This window comes from Gossypium raimondii, chromosome 3, assembly GCF_025698545.1.
Source record: "Gossypium raimondii isolate GPD5lz chromosome 3, ASM2569854v1, whole genome shotgun sequence".
NCBI classification, from domain to species: domain Eukaryota; kingdom Viridiplantae; phylum Streptophyta; class Magnoliopsida; order Malvales; family Malvaceae; genus Gossypium; species Gossypium raimondii.
The window spans coordinates 2,272,323-2,293,366 of NC_068567.1; the positions used below are offsets into that span (position 1 = coordinate 2,272,323).

Below are 21,044 nucleotides of genomic sequence, written 5' to 3' on the forward strand. Positions count from 1 at the left end.
ATTAATTCGTGCATTATATTTTGGCCCTCTGTTTTGTTTTATTCTCATTTTTTCCTTTTAATTTTGTTTAAAACTCAATTTAATCCTCTTTGTTATTTGTTATTTTTTATTAATTAGTTTAATCTTCTTTATTATTATTATCATTGTCGCCACTAGCCTTATTGGTATTGTAATTATGTTATTTATATTTTATTTATCTATTTTATATATATATATATATATATATATGTATGTATTACTTTACGTACTACACTTTAATTTTTTTTCATATATATTACAATCATATATATTAGCATTAAATTTCATTATGTATTATTTTTAAATTAAAATATACTATTAGCATCATAAATTTTATGTATTATTAGCTTAAATTTATTATATATTTATTTTAAATTCATTATGTATTATTATTTTAGATTTATTAGGCATTATTTTAAAAGAAAAATATTATGTATTGTATATATATATATTGTTCATTTTAAGACTTTGGCATATATAATTTATTGATTGTGATTTCCTTTGTTGCCACTGTTTTCTTAGTATACATTTTAAAATCGATTATTAATTCATTTGATGTTTAATTGGTAATATTGATGTTTGCATAATAGGATTAAAATTATTGTTGCTATTCTTGTTAACATTTATCTATTGCTTGGTCATTATTTTTTTAGTGTGTGTTCGGATTGCCAATTATCTCATACTTTACCATTCAATCGTGCTACATTAAAGATTACGTTTGATATCATTCAAGTATCGAGAGCATTTTTATTCAAAAAGTTTTTCATAAATAATGCGACACTCGGAGTCTGGGATCCTCGAAAAGATTGTGTCCTAACTTACTAGATTCCAATCTTCCTCGTTGAATCTAAGAAACCGAGTATCCTTTTTAATTAACACACAAATAAAAAGCTCATTCTCGGGAATTCGATACGTTGTATCCTAACGCATTGGATATGACATGTTATTTTCTCGAGACGAGGATTCTTCTAACAAATGAAAATAAAAGCAATATTCGATATTTAGGAATTTTGTGAAATCGAACCCTAACTTACTGGGTTTTGATTTTCTCATTTGACCCAAATAATTAGATATCCTTCTCAAAATGCATAGGTTTTAAAAGTCAAAAGATAAACTTAATTTTGAGGATTTAAAATGTTGCACTCTAACTTACTGAGTATGACAATTTATTTCTTTGAAATAAGCGAGTCTCGTCATCCACTTCATTTTATTCAAATTTTCTTTTCAAAGGATCGTATTTTAAAATCTCTTCAAATTCTTGACACCAAGACGTTAAACAATCAATTCGGTACCAATTTTGGGCGTTACGAGGGTGCTAACCCTTCCTCGTGCGTAACCGACTCCCGAACCTATTTTCTCAAAATTCGTAGACCTAAAATCGTTTTTAAGGTGATTCGATCGCACCTCAAAGATCGGTGACGACTCCAATTTTTATTTTTAATAAGTCGACAACTAAATTTTTGTTTACAAAAAGTGGTTTCGACAGAACCTTACCAAAATTTTCCCAACTACGGTTAGTCAAAGTTAGAAGGGGAATTACCAAGATCATGGGTGAAATGCATTCATCTTAGAACTTATACGTGTTGGTTGTTAAACCTCAATAAACCAGCAAATACCATAATTTTTGTTCTTATCGTCCATTGCAGCACCTACGGGTTTCTTCATCTTTAATTCTGCTAAAGAAGACGGGATTTTTATAGCTTCAATTGTTTTATCAAACCCATAGTCCTCATCTTTTACAATCTTCTTCACCACTCTCCCTAGTTCCTTCTTTTTAACTTTGTTTCTTCCCTTGTTTCTACTGACTCCTTTTTTTCAGCCGTTGAAACAATATGGTAGCTTCTTTAGGAACAGAAAGGAACAAGATTTTGATACCCAATGAAGAGAAACAAAGATGAAATCTTTCTAAGAAGACTATGAAAAAGAAAAAGCTTGAAAAAGGAGTCTGATCTAATGCATTTTCTTGTACTTCCTTTCTAGGATTCTAACTAGGAAGAGAGAAGAAAAATAAGTAAATGAAAAATGGGAGTGAATTTCATTTTCATAAAAAATAGTATTCGTATATAAAATCGGGTATTTTACTAAAAAACCCATTTCAAACTAAAATAAATTAATTAAAAGCATAAATTTTAATTTTTCACCATAAATATTTCATCTTTTAGGCATAAAATATGTTTAGCTTTTATTGCATTATATTTTATATAATTTAAAAAAATTCTAATTTATTGTTTGCTTGGAACCCAAAAATATTAAGAACTGGCTCAGAAATTAGTAGAACATAATTAAATAATGACCGGACAATAGGAGTCATTTGCAATTATACATGCCAAGACTAAGTCAAAAACTCCATTTGATAAAAACCCATGCATACTATAGTTTCTTTGTTAGTCCTACAGAGAAAATATATAATTTCCTAATTAGAAAATAAATCTATGAGCTTTGCCTCTAAATACATTATGTTGTTATACACTCAATGTTGAGCTTTGCGGAGCTTTGAAGGGATTTCAAATTACTTAGAGAATAGGTTTTCAATGGATTGTGCTTGAGGTGAATAATATGACTACAATCTAATTAATTCAAGATGATTAGTTGAGTTCTACCATTCAGCTGTGTTACGAATTATAAAGAAATTATTCAACATCTTTGGATGATTAGGGTGATACATGTATTCAAATAGGGTAATTGAGTAGTCGATGGACCGAAAGCAATGATATTTTCAAGGCCTATTTGCAATTTGAGTCAACTTATATATTTCAATGCATCTCATAACAATTTGAGTGGCTCAATTCCAAATTGCTTGAACAATATGAGTCAAATTTACACTTTCGATGTATCTTATAACAATTTGAGTGGCCCAATTCCAAATTGCTTGGGCAATATGAGTGCTCTGAGTTGGTTGGGTTTGCAAGGAAATAACTTCAGGGGAATGATGCCAAAATTTTCAAAAACAACCCAACTGCGCTTTCTGAAAGTTAGTGAGAATAGATTGGAAGGGAAGTTGCCCAGATCATTAGCTGAATGCACTCAGCTTGAAGTTTTGGACGTGCGAAACAGCAAGATGAATGATACATTCCCTTTTTGGTTGGAGAAATTGCCTTACTTGACGGTTCTAATATTGCGGGAAAACAGATTTTATGGTCAAATTAAACATAGATTTGTTTTCCCAACTTTGGGTGTGTTGGACATTGCTTCAGACCAATTTTCTGGTGAACTATCCATTGATTTCCTTCAAGCCACTCGACTAAGGTCACTCAAAATAGGTGGGAATAAATTAGAAGGGCAGTTGTCGAGATCATTAGCCAATTGTAAAGCACTTGAGGTTCTGGACCTTGGAAATAATATGGTTCATGATACATTCCCATTTTGGTTAGAGAAGCTGCCTTCCTTGAAGGTTCTCATTTTGCGAGCAAACAGATTCTACGGTACAATTACAAAATTCAACACAGAACATGGGTTTCCAAAGCTACGCATATTGGACATTGCTTCCAACAATTTTTCTGGCGACTTGTCCATTGAATTTTTGCAAAGCTTGAAGGCAATGATGCAGTTAACAAATGACGACAAAGCTAAGCTGGATTACATTGGAGAGAATTATTATCAAGATTCAGTGACAATTTTCAACAAAGGGATTGAGCTGTTTTACGAGAAAATCTTAACCACTCTTACTTGTCTTGACCTTTCCAACAATAGTTTCCATGGGAGAATACCAGAAGAAATACAAATGCTGAGGTCACTCAAAGTGCTAAACTTGTCCTATAATAGCTTCTCCGGTGAAATTCCAGTAGCAGTTCAAAACCTAAAGGATCTGGAGTCTTTGGATCTCTCACAGAAAGAGCTATCAGGGAAGATTCCTCCACAGCTTACAACTCTAACTTTCCTAGAGGCACTGAACTTGTCTTACAACCCACTTGAAGGGAGCATACCGCAAGGCAACCAATTCAGTACATTTTCAAATGATTCTTATCGTGGGAATCCAAAATTATGCGGTCAACCATTGTCCAAGAAATGCAATGAAAACTGTCTTCCAGTGCCACCGCCTCCAGGGGAAGAGGAACAGTCATGGATATATGCTATGTCAACTTGGAAAATTGTTTTGATAGGTTATGGTAGTGGTTTGGTCGCTGGGCTATGTATCGGATATACAATGTTGAATGAGTTGGGAAACAAATGGGTTGACAAGTTCAAAAAACATGGGAAAAGAAACAGAAGAAGATCTAGGTGACTGTGTCGGAATTCATGTATTAAAGTCAACAGGTAAACATTTCCTATTGAAACTAAAGTCTTTAGATTTTCAAAAGATTGATGTTACAAACTAATTTTGGATCATATACAACATTGCAACTCCTTAATTTAAGCAGCAGGAGTGGTGACACAGTGATTTTGTTTGCTTATGAGAAGTTATATTCTTGGTGTTTCTTATTTTGTCACAGGGAAATGACCTCTGTCCTTCTAAGCTTCAAGTCATTGCATGTAATTGGTGGCAATGAATCACTTTAAGTAGAAAACCATGCAAAGTATGATACGTTTTGTCTTTTTTGTTTGGGTTTTTGTGCTATATATTTTATCAAACAGATGTTGGGCTTTAGGCTCGGGTGTAATAGGTAGACCTATTGGTCCGGATTTTAGTGTAGTCTGACATTTGTTTTGTACAAATAATTTATTTATCTTTTAATAACAAATAAGTAAATAAAATATAATGAAAAATTAGATATATTAAAATATGGTCCTTTTTCCGGAGTTAGTAAACAATGTAAAACACTATAAATATGATAGCTTTTTCAAATGGTTCTCCCATTATGAAACATTTAAACGAATTTACAGAAATGAAATATTTATTTACAAGAAATAAAAATTAGCCATGTTATGCATATGAAAAACATGATAATTGCAAATGGAATGAGAAGCTTCATATTCTAATTTTCAGACCAACAGTCTGAGAAGAAAGCACAGATTGGCAGAATAAGGTTGAGAAAAGGAGAAGCATATGGTGAAAAGGTTAATCCCAAAACCAATATGCTACACTCGACGTTCTCTTACATATAGTTTGCATCATACGTGGATGGTTCGATCTTATTATCTTAGGATTTAGTTTACCCAACTGTGAACTTCTGCCTTAAATACAATAATCCTATTCTAAATTGGTATTGAGATTAGTCTATTTATTTTTTCAATGATAGTTTTATTATTTTAAAAAAATACCCTTCAATTAAACATGTAATAATATAATAATAATTAAAAGATAATGAAAGAAATTATGTCTTACAGTCTAGGCCAACAATGTGCGACACTATCATTACAATGTACACATACTTTGTAGGGAAATTTATCCAATGAAACAGAGGATTAAACTAGTTTCCCAGATGCAGGGAAGATTTGGTATGCTACAATACTAACAAAAATACTAATAACAAAAAAACGAATCACCCTTGTTACTTTTTAGTGTTTTTTTTTTTAGGTATTATATATTTGTATTTGAACTATGTTTATAATGGTGACCAGACCCGTTTTTGATATATTTGAGACCTAGGCAAAACAATAAATTGACGTCTTATTTAAAAAATTATTAAATGTAAAACAATAAAACAAAAAATGATCCCTTTTTATTTTTATATTTTTTCTGCCTGCAATAAGTCGAAAGACTTGAAAAGTTACAAAAATAATTTCACGTTAAAAATTGAAAAAAAAGAAATTTTTTGTGCCCTGGACAGCCTGATTAAATGCTAAAGTTACATATTTTATGTAATTAAATTGGTTAATTTATGAGAATGCACCACTAATTTTGCCATATTTATTGAATTTTGTGCAGGAATGCAATTTGGGGCTAAATAGAAGAAGAAGGAAACAATTGGGCTAGATTGAAGAAAGAAACAAAGAAGGAGGGTCAGAGCAGAATTTTTCCAAGAATAATTAGCTGAAATTGTTGACTTAGTGGGAGATTATTTTGGGATATTTTTTGTCCTTAATTTTCTATGACTAGTTGGCTCCTAATTTAGTAAAGCCACTAGTATAAATAGAGGCTACATTGTTCATTTATTCATCAATAAAAAATATTAAGCTTTTATCTTTCAATTCTCTCCTTTCTCACGTAGCATTTGTTGTTTCTTGAGTTTCCTTTCCTTCAATTTATTAATTTCCAATAGCCAACCACCCATTTACCTTACTTTCAACTATTCACGAATATATTTATTGTCTTCAGTTTTCTTTACTTTCAATTCCTTAAAACTTCTAGCTTGTTACCACTCACAATTTACAATTTTTTTTTTTCAAATTCCCTTTCCATTCCCAATAGTCAACCACCCCACTTTAATATATTTTTCCAACCCCCACAATCAATCACGTCACCCATCTTTTCACCCATTTACCTTACTTAATTTATCAAATACCAACATGCCCCAAACCTTAGCCAACTAAACCCATTTTCAGCTTTAGGTCGAAATTAACCTTGTCAAAACCCTTGAGTTACGAACCCAAGCGATTTAACTCCTAAATTCTAGTACTTATTATTTCTCCGGATTAAGAGTATGATTTTGTCAACTCACAAAGTCAGATCAACATTAAGTCAAAAAGACGTCATTTGATTTAGTGTGGTTAGATGTACAGTTGGAATTCCGAAAGGAACGTTTCTAATCGGTTTTCTGTGAACACATTGGCGTGCCAAGTGGAGATAGCTGTTTGGTTCCGTCAAGGGAAGTAGTAACCGGATTTAAATGTCCCACGCAGTTGAGGGCATTGGTTCGAGCTAGGTTCTTCTAGAACGCAAAGCTGCCGGAGTTCTAAATCACGAACATTTCGTGATTGTTCGATCGGTAAGGGTTAGTTATTGGACGTTCCATAACTAATTTACACAAGGAAGAGTTAGTGTCCGAGGCGTCCTTGGTGCTATAACTAGCTTATTGGAGAAGAGGAGTTCATTTAATTTCGAGGATCGGTTCAAAGACGAGGGAAAATCCATGCCTAAGGCTGAGCTTATTTTAATTAATTCTCCTTCATATTTTATTTAACTGTTTTTATTATTCTGTCTTCAACTTTTACTTTTTACGCTTTTTATTTATTTATTTCAGGTTTCAGATTTTATCCCCCCGAATTTTTTGGGCACGACAACTGCCCCGACAAAAATCTGGTCAAGAGAGGAACAATTTGCAGTAAACCCAGTCTCTGAGGGATCGACCCTACTCCCTATACTGCTTAAATTGCAAGTTAGGCGTAGGTTTATATTGGTGGATTCGACACCCATCACAGCCACACTCTCAAACTACCCTAAAATCAGGCTGATGGTGACTAGAAAACAACCCAACAAATTCCAATCAAATCTCATGCTCCGAAATTGGAATTTACTAATGGAAAAACAAAAAGACATTGGTAAAGCAAAATAAGTGTGAAACATGAAGAAATTGATATGAAGACTAAGAAGAGAGCATGAAAAATTTGAAAATTGTAATTTAGGATGACTTTAAAATATGGGGAAGATTCATGGAAATTAAATGGGTTTGAAATCAATGATTTTGCAGCTTCTCTTTGTTGATTTGGTGGATGTTTCCCACTACTTTTGCTTTTAATGGTTCCCATTATATACTTGGAAATTGGAATTACTTTTGCCACTCATTTCTCATGTTTGTTTGGCCAATAAAAGATTTTTTGCATAAAGCAACAATGGGGCAATAAGCTGCAACATTTCCACATGCCTCTCAAACATTTTACTCCAATTTTATGTTTTTAAAAAAAAAAAATTAACATATTTTTAAATTTTTAAATTTGATATTTGATCCCTATACTTTAAAAGTTAAAATTTTAATTCTTTTACTTTTTCAATTTAAAAATCACAATCAAACCATTATCGTCGTTGATAGTTTTTGTCAAAATTTCTCAATTTAATATGTTTATTTCTATCAATCATATGTGACGCCATAAGATGACACGTTAATCAATATTTCAAGTTGACAAGTTTTATAGAAAGTACTTGCGATTTAATTATTGCACTGAGATTTTTAACTTTTAAATATATGAACTAAATCTTAAAAATATTTAATAATATAAAATATTAAAATATTAAAATTAAATAATAATATAAAATGAAAATTTTTCTTCAAATTTCTCATCCAAATACAATCTAGAAAAGTTTTAAAGATAAAATTTAAATATGTTTGTTTCAAAAGTGGAAAATTCTATATATTGTATCATCAAAATTTTCACTTATTGTGTGCATCAATCCAGCTAAGACTTAACTTGTGCACAATAGTTCAACGTTGTTTTTGTGCATGATTAATTACTTGGGCATTTGCATGCAATGCCAAAGACTTAATACTTAGGGCCTATAATATTTCCACACTATCTTTTTGGTCCAAAATTAAAGATATTAAAAGTTTAAATTTAAACCATTATGATAATTTAAAATTCGATGTATAATTTTGAGATATAAAGTGATTTAATTCTTTGATAAATTATAACATATTTACAAATTCGATACTCATTAACAAATTAATTTTACATTATTCGAGTTTTCATTATAAAATTCAACTCGAAACTCGAATTGTAAACATTTTTAAAAATATAAAACATAAAAATATTAAAATAAAATAATAATTAAATAATGATATAGAAATGAAAATATTTCTCCAAATTTCTCACCCCTATATGCTCTAAGGAAGTTTCAAAGCTGAAATTTAAATATGTTTCTTTCAAAAGTGAAAAATTCTGTATATTTTATTATAAAAAATTTCACTCATTGTGTCTATCAATCTATAATGTGACTTGACTCGTACACAATAGTTGAACGTTGTTTTTGTGCAATAAAAACTTAGACATTTGCCTGCAATGCCAAAGGCCTAAGACTTAAAAGTCCTATAATATTTCTAACTATCATTTTTTCTGGTCCAAAATTAATCCTTTGATAAATCATAACATATTTACAAGTTGGATACTCATTAACAAATTGAATTTATATAAGTTAAATTTTATTCTTTTGGTGCTATAACAAAATTAACTTAAAAATTAAATAATGTAGAAATAATTATATATAACATACAAAATGATAAAATTTACGAGTTTGAAATAATTTAAAGTTCAAATATTTGTAACATCGATTTTTGTTCCTAAAAGTTCATACCTAAAATATATAATTTAAACTCAAAATATCCGTTTAATTATTATCTTTGCTCATTCTATGCGTAATAATGATTCTAATAGGGTTTAAAGTACATTATTATTGCTATAATTTTGTCTTTTAATGACTTTGATTTAGTAAGGAGTGGGCAAGAAAACTAAAACCTTGGCATTAACAAGAAAAAGAGATGAATAAAATATTAAAATCTCATTCTTCAAAATTAAAATTAACAAAAAGAAAGACGTAAGGTAAATTTAGTGTGAATTTAACAACTTATTTCTAATACTAACAATAAATAATTTATGCATCATCACTAACATCTTTACATAATAAATTATTATCCCTTGCTTTTGTATGTTGGAAAAAATTGACCAAAAAGACTTAACTAAAGTGGTGGAACAGTATTTTGATGGAGTCTTGATTTGGCAAAATGACTTACAAATTGCATGCATTGCCAATCACTCTTAAACATTGTTCCATGGAAACTACACACTTGTGTATAAATAAGTTGTATGCCAAACACGATCCTCCTTCACACCCACCCAACATGAACACTCTTCATTCCCTTATTTCTTCACTCTTTCTCTTCTCATGCTTCCCTCCTCTTCTCTTGTCTTTTTCACCTCCTCAAACTCATCTCCCAATGCAATGCCTTGATGACCAGAGATCTCCTCTGCTGCAATTGCAGCATCATCTTTACTATGCCCCTAATTTTACTTTCTCTTCCAAATTTGACCTCTGGGATGTCAACACTGATTGTTGTTCTTGGGAAGGAGTCACTTGTGATGCTTATGGTCATGTCCTTGGCATTGATCTTAGTTACAAAAACCTTTCAGGCACCTTCCACTCCATATTCGATCTCCATCATCTTCAACGCCTTAATCTTGCTGGAAACAACTTTAATACCACTCTGTTTTCGTATGGGTTTGATAAACTCCAAAATCTAACTCATCTCAACCTTTCAAGCTCATGTTTCCATGGCCAAATTCCAGTGGAGACCTCATTCTTAAAAAGGTTAGTCTCTCTTGATCTATCCAATCAAGATTCTTGTTATTTTAGATATTACAAAGTTCTCTACCCTGGCTTCTACAACTATTACGAACCTCAACAGCCTCTTAAATTAGAGAATCCAAACTTCAAGACATTAATCAAGAATTTGAGGTTTCTCACAGAGCTTTATTTGGATGGGGTGAACATTTCAACTCAAAGTGCTAAATGGTGTGAAACCACATCTCTTGTACTTTCCAACCTGCGTGTGTTGAGTCTGTCAAACTGTGGTTTGAAAGGTCCATTATGTTCTTCACTCTCAAGACTCTCTTTTCTTTCCAAACTTATCCTTGATTGGAACCCAATCTCTTATTTACCTCCCAATTTCTTGGAAATTTCCTCTCGTTTGGTTTCTCTCAGTTTTAGGAACTGCAATTTGAGTGGCCATTTTCCAACTGAAATTCTCTTATTGCCAAAAATTCAAAGCATTGACATTTCATTTAATCTCCAACTTATGGGTCAGTTGCCAGAATTTCCAGCAAACAATGCATTACTGAGTTTGTCGCTTTTTTATACAAATTTCAGTGGAAAACTACCCCTATCAATTGGTAATCTCGAGTTATTGACTAATTTAGAGCTGTTTGGTTGCAATTTTTTTGGACCCATTCCATCGTCAATTGCAAATCTTAGTCACCTGGTGAACTTGGATCTAAGTTCAAACAAGCTTTCTGGATCAATACATTCTTCTTTATTTACTCTTCCATCGTTGAAGACCTTGGATCTTGGAGAAAATCAATTGGTTGGGAAAATTGATGAGTTCCCCAATGCATCTTCTTCTTTGATTGAAGTACTATATATAGGCAATAATTATTTAACAGGACCAATCCCGAAGTCAATCCTCCAACTTCCAAGGCTTGAAGGGCTTTATGTCGGAGACAATAGCTTCAGTTCCATGAAGCTTGAGATGTTTGTCCAACTCAACAACTTAAGGACTCTCTGGCTAAACAATATAAGCTTGTTAATTGAAAGCGACCACAGAAGTCTTACTTTTCCCCAATTAGAGAGGCTAAGCCTAAGGTCATGCAACCTTACTGAATTTCCAGAATTCATTAAAAGGCAAGACAAGTTGGTTGACTTAGATCTTTCTAGCAATCATATCCATGGTGTTGTGCCTAATTGGTTGTGGAAGAGCAGTCTTTCATCCTTAGACCTTTCTTTCAATGTGATTGATTTTCCAGAAAAACTTCCTTTAAGTGATGCAAACTTCTCTTTCCCAATGTTGAGGGGATTGTATCTGGGATCTTGTAACATAAGTGCATTTCCGGAGTTCTTAAAGAGTCAAGAAAATTTAGAAGCACTCGAGGCATCTTCTAACAATTTGAGTGGCCCAATTCCAAATTGGTTATGCAATATGAGTCAACTTCAAACTTTCAATGTATCTTATAACAATTTGAGTGGCTCAATTCCAAATTGCTTGGGCAATATGAGTGCTCTGAGTCGGTTGGGTTTGCAAGGAATAACTTCAGAGGAATGATACCAAAATTTTCAAAAGCAACCCAACTGCAATTTCTGAAAGTTAGTGAGAATAGATTGGAAGGGAAGTTGCCCAGATCATTAGCAAAATGCACTCAACTTACGGTTTTGGATGTAGGAAGCAACATGATCAATGATACATTTCCTTTTTGGTTGGAGAAATTGACTTACTTGAGGGTTCTAATATTGCGGGAAAACAGATTTTATGGTCAAATTAAACATTTCAAACATAAATCTGTTTTCCCAACTTTGGATGTATTGGACATTGCTTCAAACCAGTTTTCTGGTGAACTATCCATTGATTTCCTTCAACCCACTCGACTAAGGTCACTCAAAATAGGTGGGAATAAATTGGAAGGGAAGCTGTCGAGATCATTAGCCAATTGCACAGCACTTGAGGTTCTGGACCTTGGAAATAATATGGTTCATGATACATTCCCATTTTGGTTAGAGAAGCTGCCTTCCTTGAAGGTTCTCGTTTTGCGAGAAAACAGATTCTACGGCACAATTTCAAAATTCGACACGGAACGTGGGTTTCCAAAGCTACGCATATTGGACGTTGCTTCCAACAATTTTTCAGGTGACTTGTCGATTGAATTTTTGCAGAGTTTGAAGGCAATGGCGAATATGACTAATGACGAAAAGGCTAAGCTGGATTATATCGGAGAGAGTTATTATCAAGACTCTGTGACAATTGTTAACAGAGGGATTGAAATGTTCTACCAAAAAGTCTTGACAATTCTTACTTGTCTTGACCTTTCCAACAATAGTTTCCATGGGAGAATACCAGAAGAAATACAAATGCTGAGGTCACTCAGAGTGATGAACTTATCCAACAATGGCTTCTCTAGTGAAATCCCATTAGCACTTCAAAATCTAAAAGACCTCGAATCTTTGGATCTCTCGAGAAACAAGCTGTCAGGGAAGATTCCTCCACAACTTACAAGTCTAACTTTCCTGGCAGCATTGAACTTGTCATACAACCAACTTGAAGGGAGCATACCACAAAGCAACCAATTCATTACATTTACAAATGATTCCTACCGTGGGAACCCAAAATTGTGTGGGCTGCCATTGTCAAGGAAATGCAATGAAGTCGGTCTTCCAGTGGCACCACCTCCACGGCGAGATGGAGAATCATGGTTATATGCTATGTCTACTTGGAAAATTGCGTTGATAGGTTATGCTAGTGGATTAGTCGTTGGGCTATGTATTGGATATACAGTGCTGAATGAGTTGGGAAACAAATGGGTTGACAAGTTCAAAAAGTGTGGGAAAAGAAATAGAAGATGTAGGTGACTCCATCAGAATTCTTGCTTCAAAATTAGCTGGTAAGCATTTGTCTTTCTAATTTGAACAGATAGTTGTTGATATATATATATATATAGGTTTTCATAACCTCATTTTTTGCTGTCTTTACCAAGTTCACTATCATATCGTACTTGTAATTTTATGTTACCATTGAGCAATGCAGGAGGTATACTTGAAGCAGGACATGGAATGCACAGTTGTGAGGTACATGAAGAATGTAGGCAATTAATGATCCTAACAAGATCAATCCACTGGTTTGTAATTTTGCTTTATATGCACTTTTTTCCTGTTGTAGTTTTCCATGAGTATAAATAAGTGTTTATTCATTTTGCATCCAGGTCCCTGTGGATTTGGGGGATGCAATGTTTCACTGCTACTGAATTTCCATGCTAATAATGATATTATAAACATGGCTGCCCAAGCTTTCTTTTATATGCAATTTACTTTTACTTCAATTTTTTTTTTATCTTCAGAATATTTATACAACTGAGGAGATTTGATGGCATGATGTTGATGAAAGCCATATCTGATGGACATTGGACTGATTGTGTAAAGAGACGCAGATGCTGCTACTCTAATCCTTTGCTCTTCCAAATAGACATTAGCACGCGTTAGGCTTTAAGACCGGGTGTAAAGGGTGGACCTATTGGTTTGGGTTTTGGTTCAACCCGACACTTATTTTTATACTAGTTTATTTATTCTTTCAATGATAGTTTTATTAATTTCAAAAATATGGTTGAATTAAGTAATAATATGATAAAAATAATTAAAATAATTAAAATATAAGAAAGAAATGATGCCTTACAATGTGGTGTGGTTTTTAGTATTAGCAAACAATCTAAAACATTAGAAATAAAAAAAATATATATTTCAATTCTCTTATTGTAAAACATTTATAAGAATTTATTTAAGGGAAAGGATGGTATCAAATTGTGATTTCACGTTATCTCTTAGTACATCCTCGCACTTATTTTGTACCAATCTGTTTCGCGAAAATTGTGTGGTCATCATAATTTCCACTCCATATCCCCATCAATCCATCTCAAGAGCAACCCAACTACGGTTGGTCAAAGTTAGAAGGGAAATTACGAAGATAATGGGTGAAATGCATTCATCTTAGAACTTATACGTGTTGGTTGTTAAACCTCACCAAACCAGCAAATACCATAATTTTTGTTCTTATCGTCCATTGCAGCACCTATGGGTTTCTTCATCTTTAATTCTGCTAAAGAAGACGGGATTTTTATAGCTTCAATTGTTTTATCAAACCCAAAGTCCTCATCTTTTACAATCTTCTTCACCACTCTCCCTACTTCCTTCTTTAACTTTGTTTCTTCCCTTGTTTTTACTGACTCCTTTTTCTCAGCCGTTGAAACAAAATGGTAGCTTCTTTAGGAACAGAAAGGAACAAGATTTTGATACCCAATGAAGAGAAACAAAGATGAAATCTTTCTAATGCATTTTCTGATGCATCCTTTCTAGGATTCTAACTAGGCAGAGAGAAGAAAAATAAGTAAATGAAAAATGGGAGTGAATTTCTTTTTCTTAAAAAATAGTATTCGTATAAAAAATTGGGTATTTTACTAAGAAAAAGAGAGCCTATTTCCAACATTATTTACGGAATGGGCCACTTAAAACATTATTTACGGAATAGGCCACTTAAAACATTATTTATAGAAATAGATCACTTAAAAAATATTTACTGAAATGGTCCAAAAAACACAAAACCCACCTACGTAAAAGTGTTTTAAGCGGAAATTTTAGAAAAGCAACTTCTCGTGGGAGCGTTTTTGCCATGTCAGCAAAAGCGGGTTGACATGGAAGTGCTTTTGCTGACATTGCAAATAACATACAAATAACCTAAATTCCCTAGAAATAACACGGGCTAAAGAGCTCCCATGAGAAAGCGCTTTTCTGAAATTTCCCTTTAAAATGCTTCCACGTAAGTCCACGTAGGTGTATTTTGAGTTTTTTTTGACTCATTCCAATAAATAATCTTTTAAATGACCCATTTTTGTAAATAATATTGGAAAGGGTTTTTTTTTTAGTAAAATGTTCTATAAAATCACCTATATAAACTATTTTCATCAAAATTTAATTTCCAAGAAATTCTCTTTGTTGCCAAAATTTCAAAGCATTTGACATTTTAAGCAATGATGATCAAAAGTAATTTCGAATTCCCAAAATCTTCTTCTACCATAAATATTCAAATAATTGGAAATTTCATTATTTATGATAACTCAGTCAACAAACTCTTTAATCCTATTTGGTTTGAAAAAATAGATATATTTATGATCATAAATCTTAAGAATAGAATGATTTTACTATAAAAAATTTCAGGTTTATAGGACTTTATCATCAATGTAACTATTTTTAATGTGGTTATAGGAGAGGGTGTGGCTGAATTATCATTAGCTAATCATGGTCGAGCCATAGTTGCAGACATGGAACCTGAATAATGTGCAACCATGGGTTGTCTTTCCTGTGGATCATACAGCCTTGCAATTCCTTAAATTAACCGGCAGGAGTGGTGACACAGTTCATTCTCTGCGAGGTGATGACTCCAACAAGGTTTTATGTTATTATTGCTACTATTTTGTCTTTTTAATAATTTAGATATAAGAAAATTTTCATATATATATAGAATAAGGATGAGACAGAAAGACCAAAATATTGGCATCAATAAGAACACTAAGACCAATAAAATCTCATATTTCAAAATTAGAGTTGAAAAAAATAGAAAAAATTGAAGATGCAAAGCAAATTAAGTGTTAATTGAAAACCTTAATGCTAAGACTAAGAATAAATAATTCATCCATTAAGACTAATAGCTTCATCATCACCCTCTGCTGTGATATGACTCTGGCTTGAATTTAAAGAAGCAAATATGAAGAACTCATCATGGTCGAGCCATTAAGACTGATAGCTTCATCATCATCCTTTGCTGTGATATGACTCTGGCTTGAATATAAAGAAGCAAATATGAAGTACTCATCATGCGAGAGAAAATTACTTAGCTAAGAGAAGAAATCATTTACTTCAACCAAACTATCCCCGGTAGAAATAAAAGCCAAAAGAATTAAATTCATTCAAAACAAATATTGTAGGGATTAGTTTTATAATTCTACTTAAATTTTCATTTCAACAGGAGGACGCATGTTCGAGTACATTGAAGTGCATTATCCTCTTATTTATGGGTTGGGGAGAGACTATGGGTAGTTTTAAGGCATTGTATCAAAATAATAGATTTAATCAAAACCTATAATGTAAAAAGTTGCTACTAAAAAGTTTAAAAAATAGAATTTTTAGTTTCCTTTTGTTTATTTATTTATTTTTTCATAATATCTTTTATGTATATTTGAAGTGTTTTGGGTTTGATTTTTAATCATTATAATCAAAACCCAATTTTGTACTAATAAATCACACCATTGTTAGTTTTAGTGTTATCTTTTGAGGTATTATATATTTGTATTTGACCTATGTTTATAATGGTGATCAGACCCGTTTTTGATATTTTTGAGACCCTAGGCGAAACAATAAATCAAGGTTTTGTTTAAAAAATTATTAAATGTAATACAAAAAATAAAAAAATTGAGCCTTTTTTATTTTATATTTTTTCTGCCTACAATACTAAAGAAGTTAAAAGAATTTTCACGTTAAAAATTAAAAAAAGAAACTTTTTGAGCTCTGGACGGCCACACTCCAAAACTACCCTAAAGTTGGGCTGACTCCAACAAATTCCAATCAAATCTCAAGCTCCAAAATTGGAATTAACAAATGGAAAAACAAAAAGACATTGGTAAAGCAAAATAAGTGTGAAACATGAAGAGTAAGAAGAGAGTATGAAAAATTTGAAAATTGTAAATTAGGATGACGTTAAAATATGGGGAAGATTCATGGGTTTGAAATCAATGATTTTGCAGTTTCTCTTTGTTGATTTGGTGGATGTTTCCCACTACTTTTGCTTTTAATGCTTCCTATTATATACTTGGAAATTGGGATTACTTTTCCCACTCATTTCTCATGTTTGTTTGGCCAATAAAAGATTATTTGTATAAAGCAACAATGGGGCAATAGGCTGCAATATTTCCACATGCCTCTCAAACGTTTTACTCCAATTTTATGTATTTTTTTAAAAAATTAACATATTTTTCTACCTTTCTTCTTTCTCTTCTCATCCTCTCTTTCTCAATCTCACCTCCCCAAAAAATGCAAAAATAATAAAAAATTATTTTAATTTTTAAAAATATAAATTTTGGAATTTTTATGAATATTTTGAATTTTATTTTAAATTATTTTGTAATTTGTGTTGAGAGAGATTAATTTGTTAAATTTTAAAATTGACAGGGACCAAAGGAGCATGTACACCAATTTATTGTTTGAATTATTTGAGTTATTTAAATTATAAAATTCATCTCGAAACTAAAATTATAAATAATTTTAATATTATAAAACATAAAAATATTAAAATTAAATAATAATATAGAAATGGAATTTTTTTCTCCAAATTTCTCATCCAAATATAGTCTAAGAAAGCTTGAAAGCTGAAATTTAAAAATATTTCTATCAAAAGTGAACAATTATATATTGTATCATCAAAATTTTCAACATGAAAATATTAAAATTAAATAATAATATAGAAATGGAATTTTTTCTCCAAATTTCTCATCCAAATACAGTCTAAGAAAGCTTGAAAGCTGAAATTTAAAATATTTCTATCAAAAGTGAACAATTTCTCATCAAAATTTTCACTCATTGTGTCCATCAATCTAGCTAAGAAACTTACTATAATTTTGTCTTTATAATGTGACTTGATTTGTACACAATGGTTGAACGTTGTTGATAATACTCTGAAATGACATATTTTTATGTATTAATTATGTATTTATTTTGAGTATGAACCCACGAAATTGAGCTATTTATGGTTTTTATCTTGTAGGGACTAAATTGAAGGCAAAAGGAAATTTAGGGGAAAAATCATGAATTTTAAGATAAAATGGGTCAGGATGCGAAGAAGGAATGAAGTGGTGCCGAAAAATGCAAAGTATGGAAGACTTGGGGGCAACCGTTCAAAGGAGAGATTTTATAAACACAAGGCTCTATTTAAATTTTAATTATATTAGGATTATTGTTAAGATTATTATTTAGATTTAATTTTAGCTTTTATCTTTATTTATCTTTTAGAATTTAGATAGGAATAAACTAGGTTTTTTGAGTACTATAAATAGGGGATGGAGTGACACAAATTTAACTCATCTTTTCTATAAAAGCTCCCTCTCCCAAAAAGCTCTAGCTTTCATATATTTTTTTCAATTAAACCAAGAAAGTTTAAAAAGTTCAATCTTTTTCAAGTTGTGTTGAAATTGCACTGCTTCTCTACTACTTGATTTATATATTTCTGTGGTTTTTAATGAAACTAGCAACCCTGGCAATCGGGTTATTTAAGAGTACAATCGTCTAGGATTAAAAGGGCTTAAATATATATATTTTTTCAGTTATTAATGTAAGGAAAAAAATTAAGTAAAATAAATTAATTAAATACATAGGGTTTTCTATTTTCACTATAAATATTTCATCTCCTAGACCGCAAAATATGTCCAGCTTTTATTGCATTACATTTTATATAATTTTTAAAAAACCTAATTTATTATTTGTCTGAAACCCAAAAATATTAACAACTGGCCTGAAAATTAGTAGAACATAATAATTAAGTAATGACCGAACAATAGGAGTCATTTGCAAGTATGCATGGCAAGACTAAGTCAAAGATTAAATTTGATAAAAACCCATGCATAGTATCGTTTCTCTGTTAGTTCTACACTAAAAACATATAATTTCCAAAATAAATCTATGAGCTTTGTCTCTAAATACATTGTGTTGTTCTACACTCAATGTCGAGCTTTGTGGAGTTTAGGAGGGATTTTAAATTATTGAGAGATAAATTTTCAATGAATTGAACTTGAGATGAATAATATGATTACAATCTAATTGATTCAAGATGATCAGTTGAGTTCCACCATTCAGCTGTGTTACGAACTATTAAAGAAATTATTCAACGTCTTTGGATGATTAAGGTGACAAATGTATTCAAATAAGGTAACTGAGTAGTCGATGGACCGAAAGCAATGATATTTTCAAGGCGTCTAGGCATGTATAGTTATATGCAACCCTTGGATAAATTTCTTCAAAAGTTATATGATTATTGCTCTGGAATGACCTGGCCCGACTTAATCCAATTATGATTTTATGTTTGTTCATGTAAAAAGGAAGAAAGAAAGATAACGAATTTAAATAATTGAAGAGAATAAAAATTAATTATGTAAATCACCGATAAAAAGAATCTAATTTTGGACTTAAAAAACTATATGGTGGTTGCATTTCAATTGGTTGGACAAACTTTGAAAGTGTAAAGGATTGAAAAGTAGCTAATATTATAAGACATTTCAACTAAGCTCTGATCATCATTTTCAATCAACCCAAAATATAAATTTTGGAATTTTTATGAATATTTTAAAAGTTTTGTTGAGAGATAATTTTTTAAGTTTCAAAATTTATAGGGATCAAATGAGTATGTATACTAATCATTGTATGAATTATTCAAATTATTTGAGTTATTCAAATTTTAAAATTTAACTCGAAACTTGACTTATAAATATTTTTATGTTTTATATTTAATAATATAAAACATAAAAATTATTTAAATTAAAAATAATGTAAAAATGAAAGTCTTTCTCCAAACTTCACCCAAAAACACTTTAAGAAAATTTCACTCCTTGTGTCCATCAATCCATCTCAACCAACTAACAAATTTACTATAATTTTGTCTTTATAATGTGACTTCACTTGTGCACAATGGTTGAACGTTTGTTTTTGTGCAATCAAAATTTGGACGTTTGTATGCAACGCCAAAGACTTATGATATTTCATACTATCATTTTTTTCGATCCAAAATTAAAGATATTAAAAATTTCAAATTAGAACATTATTTATAATTTGAGCACTTAATTAGAACATTATGAAATCTAGATACTTTAAAAAATTTTATAATTTTTAAAATAGATTTTTAATTTTAAAATTTTAAAATTATTAAATGATGAGGTGTCATCCATGTGACAATTCATGTGTATGCCACATTAGCAAAGTTAAAAAATCGTTAACATTTCTATCCATTTTGGGAGATTTGATAAAACACAAGTTTAAAGATTAAAAACATAAAAAAATAAATGAATGACTAAAATAACTTTTTTTGTAAACTGGAGGCCAAATAAGTCATTACGACAAAAAATTAAAAAGTATTTTCTCCTCCAAAAGTAGAATCAAGTTAAGTGGATATTAAATAATAATATTTACAGACTCGAACATCAAAATGTATGAAATTTATTGTTGTTCAATAAATTTATTGTTTAATAATTACTTTTGTTTTGGCCATTGGGAAAACTTACTAGCCCTTATAATATATATATCCATATTATTGGATGTGCTTCTTTTATTCAATTACATTGCCTAAGGTTGCTTATTGCGATTATGGTAACTAGATGTATCATCCCCTGACTAAATCTTCTCATTTTCAGTGTTAGAATCCTCCTCTTTAAAATTTGGGACTCATGTTGCTTTTTGAGCATCACTATACCATTCTCCTCTTAAACACGTCGAAAAATCCAGTAGGAGCTTCTACTTCCGATTCTGGAGAAGTTGCCTCCCTTGAACTCAACAAAACCCTATCAGCTTCCGGAGATGCTATACCTCATCAAAAGCCTTCTCCACTTGTCCTACTACGAATTGGATTGAGAACACCAAAGCCAATGAGAACACAACCAAAAAAACCTTCGCCATCTTTTTTATTTTCTAAAAAGGTTAAGAAATAAGTAAAGATATATTTTTATTGATGCTTAAGGATGAAAATGAGATAAAATTTAAAGAGTTTAAAATGAGATGTTTTGGGCGAATTTATGGGTCGTTGATCAGTCTAGTGCCTAATAGTCATAACAACAAAAATACATATAAATTCTCTCCCCATTTTCAGTGGCCATGTTTATCACTATTATTTTCGGGTTCAATTTACTTCACTTTGCTTGACTCAAAGACGTTGTGGGTG

General features: G+C 31.2%; 3 protein-coding genes across 4 annotated transcripts in view; all 3 read left to right on the forward strand.

The window, feature by feature from the left end:
* Positions 1-2,896: 2,896 nt before the first annotated feature.
* LOC128039816 (receptor-like protein 18) lies at positions 2,897-4,240 on the forward strand. The gene has a single exon (XM_052628431.1). It carries the CDS (start codon positions 2,897-2,899, stop codon positions 4,238-4,240), a length of 1,344 nt encoding a protein of 447 aa, XP_052484391.1.
* Positions 4,241-9,667: 5,427 nt separating this feature from the next.
* LOC105796471 (receptor-like protein 7) overlaps positions 9,668-21,044 on the forward strand; it is a 41,087-nt gene continuing 29,710 nt past the window's right edge. The window contains exon 1 of the mRNA XM_052627920.1: positions 9,668-10,279. Within this exon, the coding sequence (XP_052483880.1) occupies positions 9,762-10,279 (518 nt within the window). The 5' untranslated portion in view covers positions 9,668-9,761. The remainder of the gene's footprint in view (positions 10,280-21,044) is intronic.
* LOC128039704 (putative receptor like protein 25) lies at positions 12,117-13,710 on the forward strand. 2 transcript variants are annotated; one of them, XM_052627922.1, is made up of 3 exons: positions 12,117-12,969; positions 13,113-13,203; positions 13,288-13,710. In XM_052627922.1, exons 1-3 carry the CDS (start codon positions 12,870-12,872, stop codon positions 13,340-13,342), a joined length of 246 nt encoding a protein of 81 aa, XP_052483882.1. In that variant the 5' UTR covers positions 12,117-12,869; the 3' UTR covers positions 13,343-13,710. The 2 variants fall into 2 exon arrangements, with proteins under 2 accessions (XP_052483882.1, XP_052483881.1); XM_052627921.1 differs by having other exon boundaries at positions 13,113-13,699.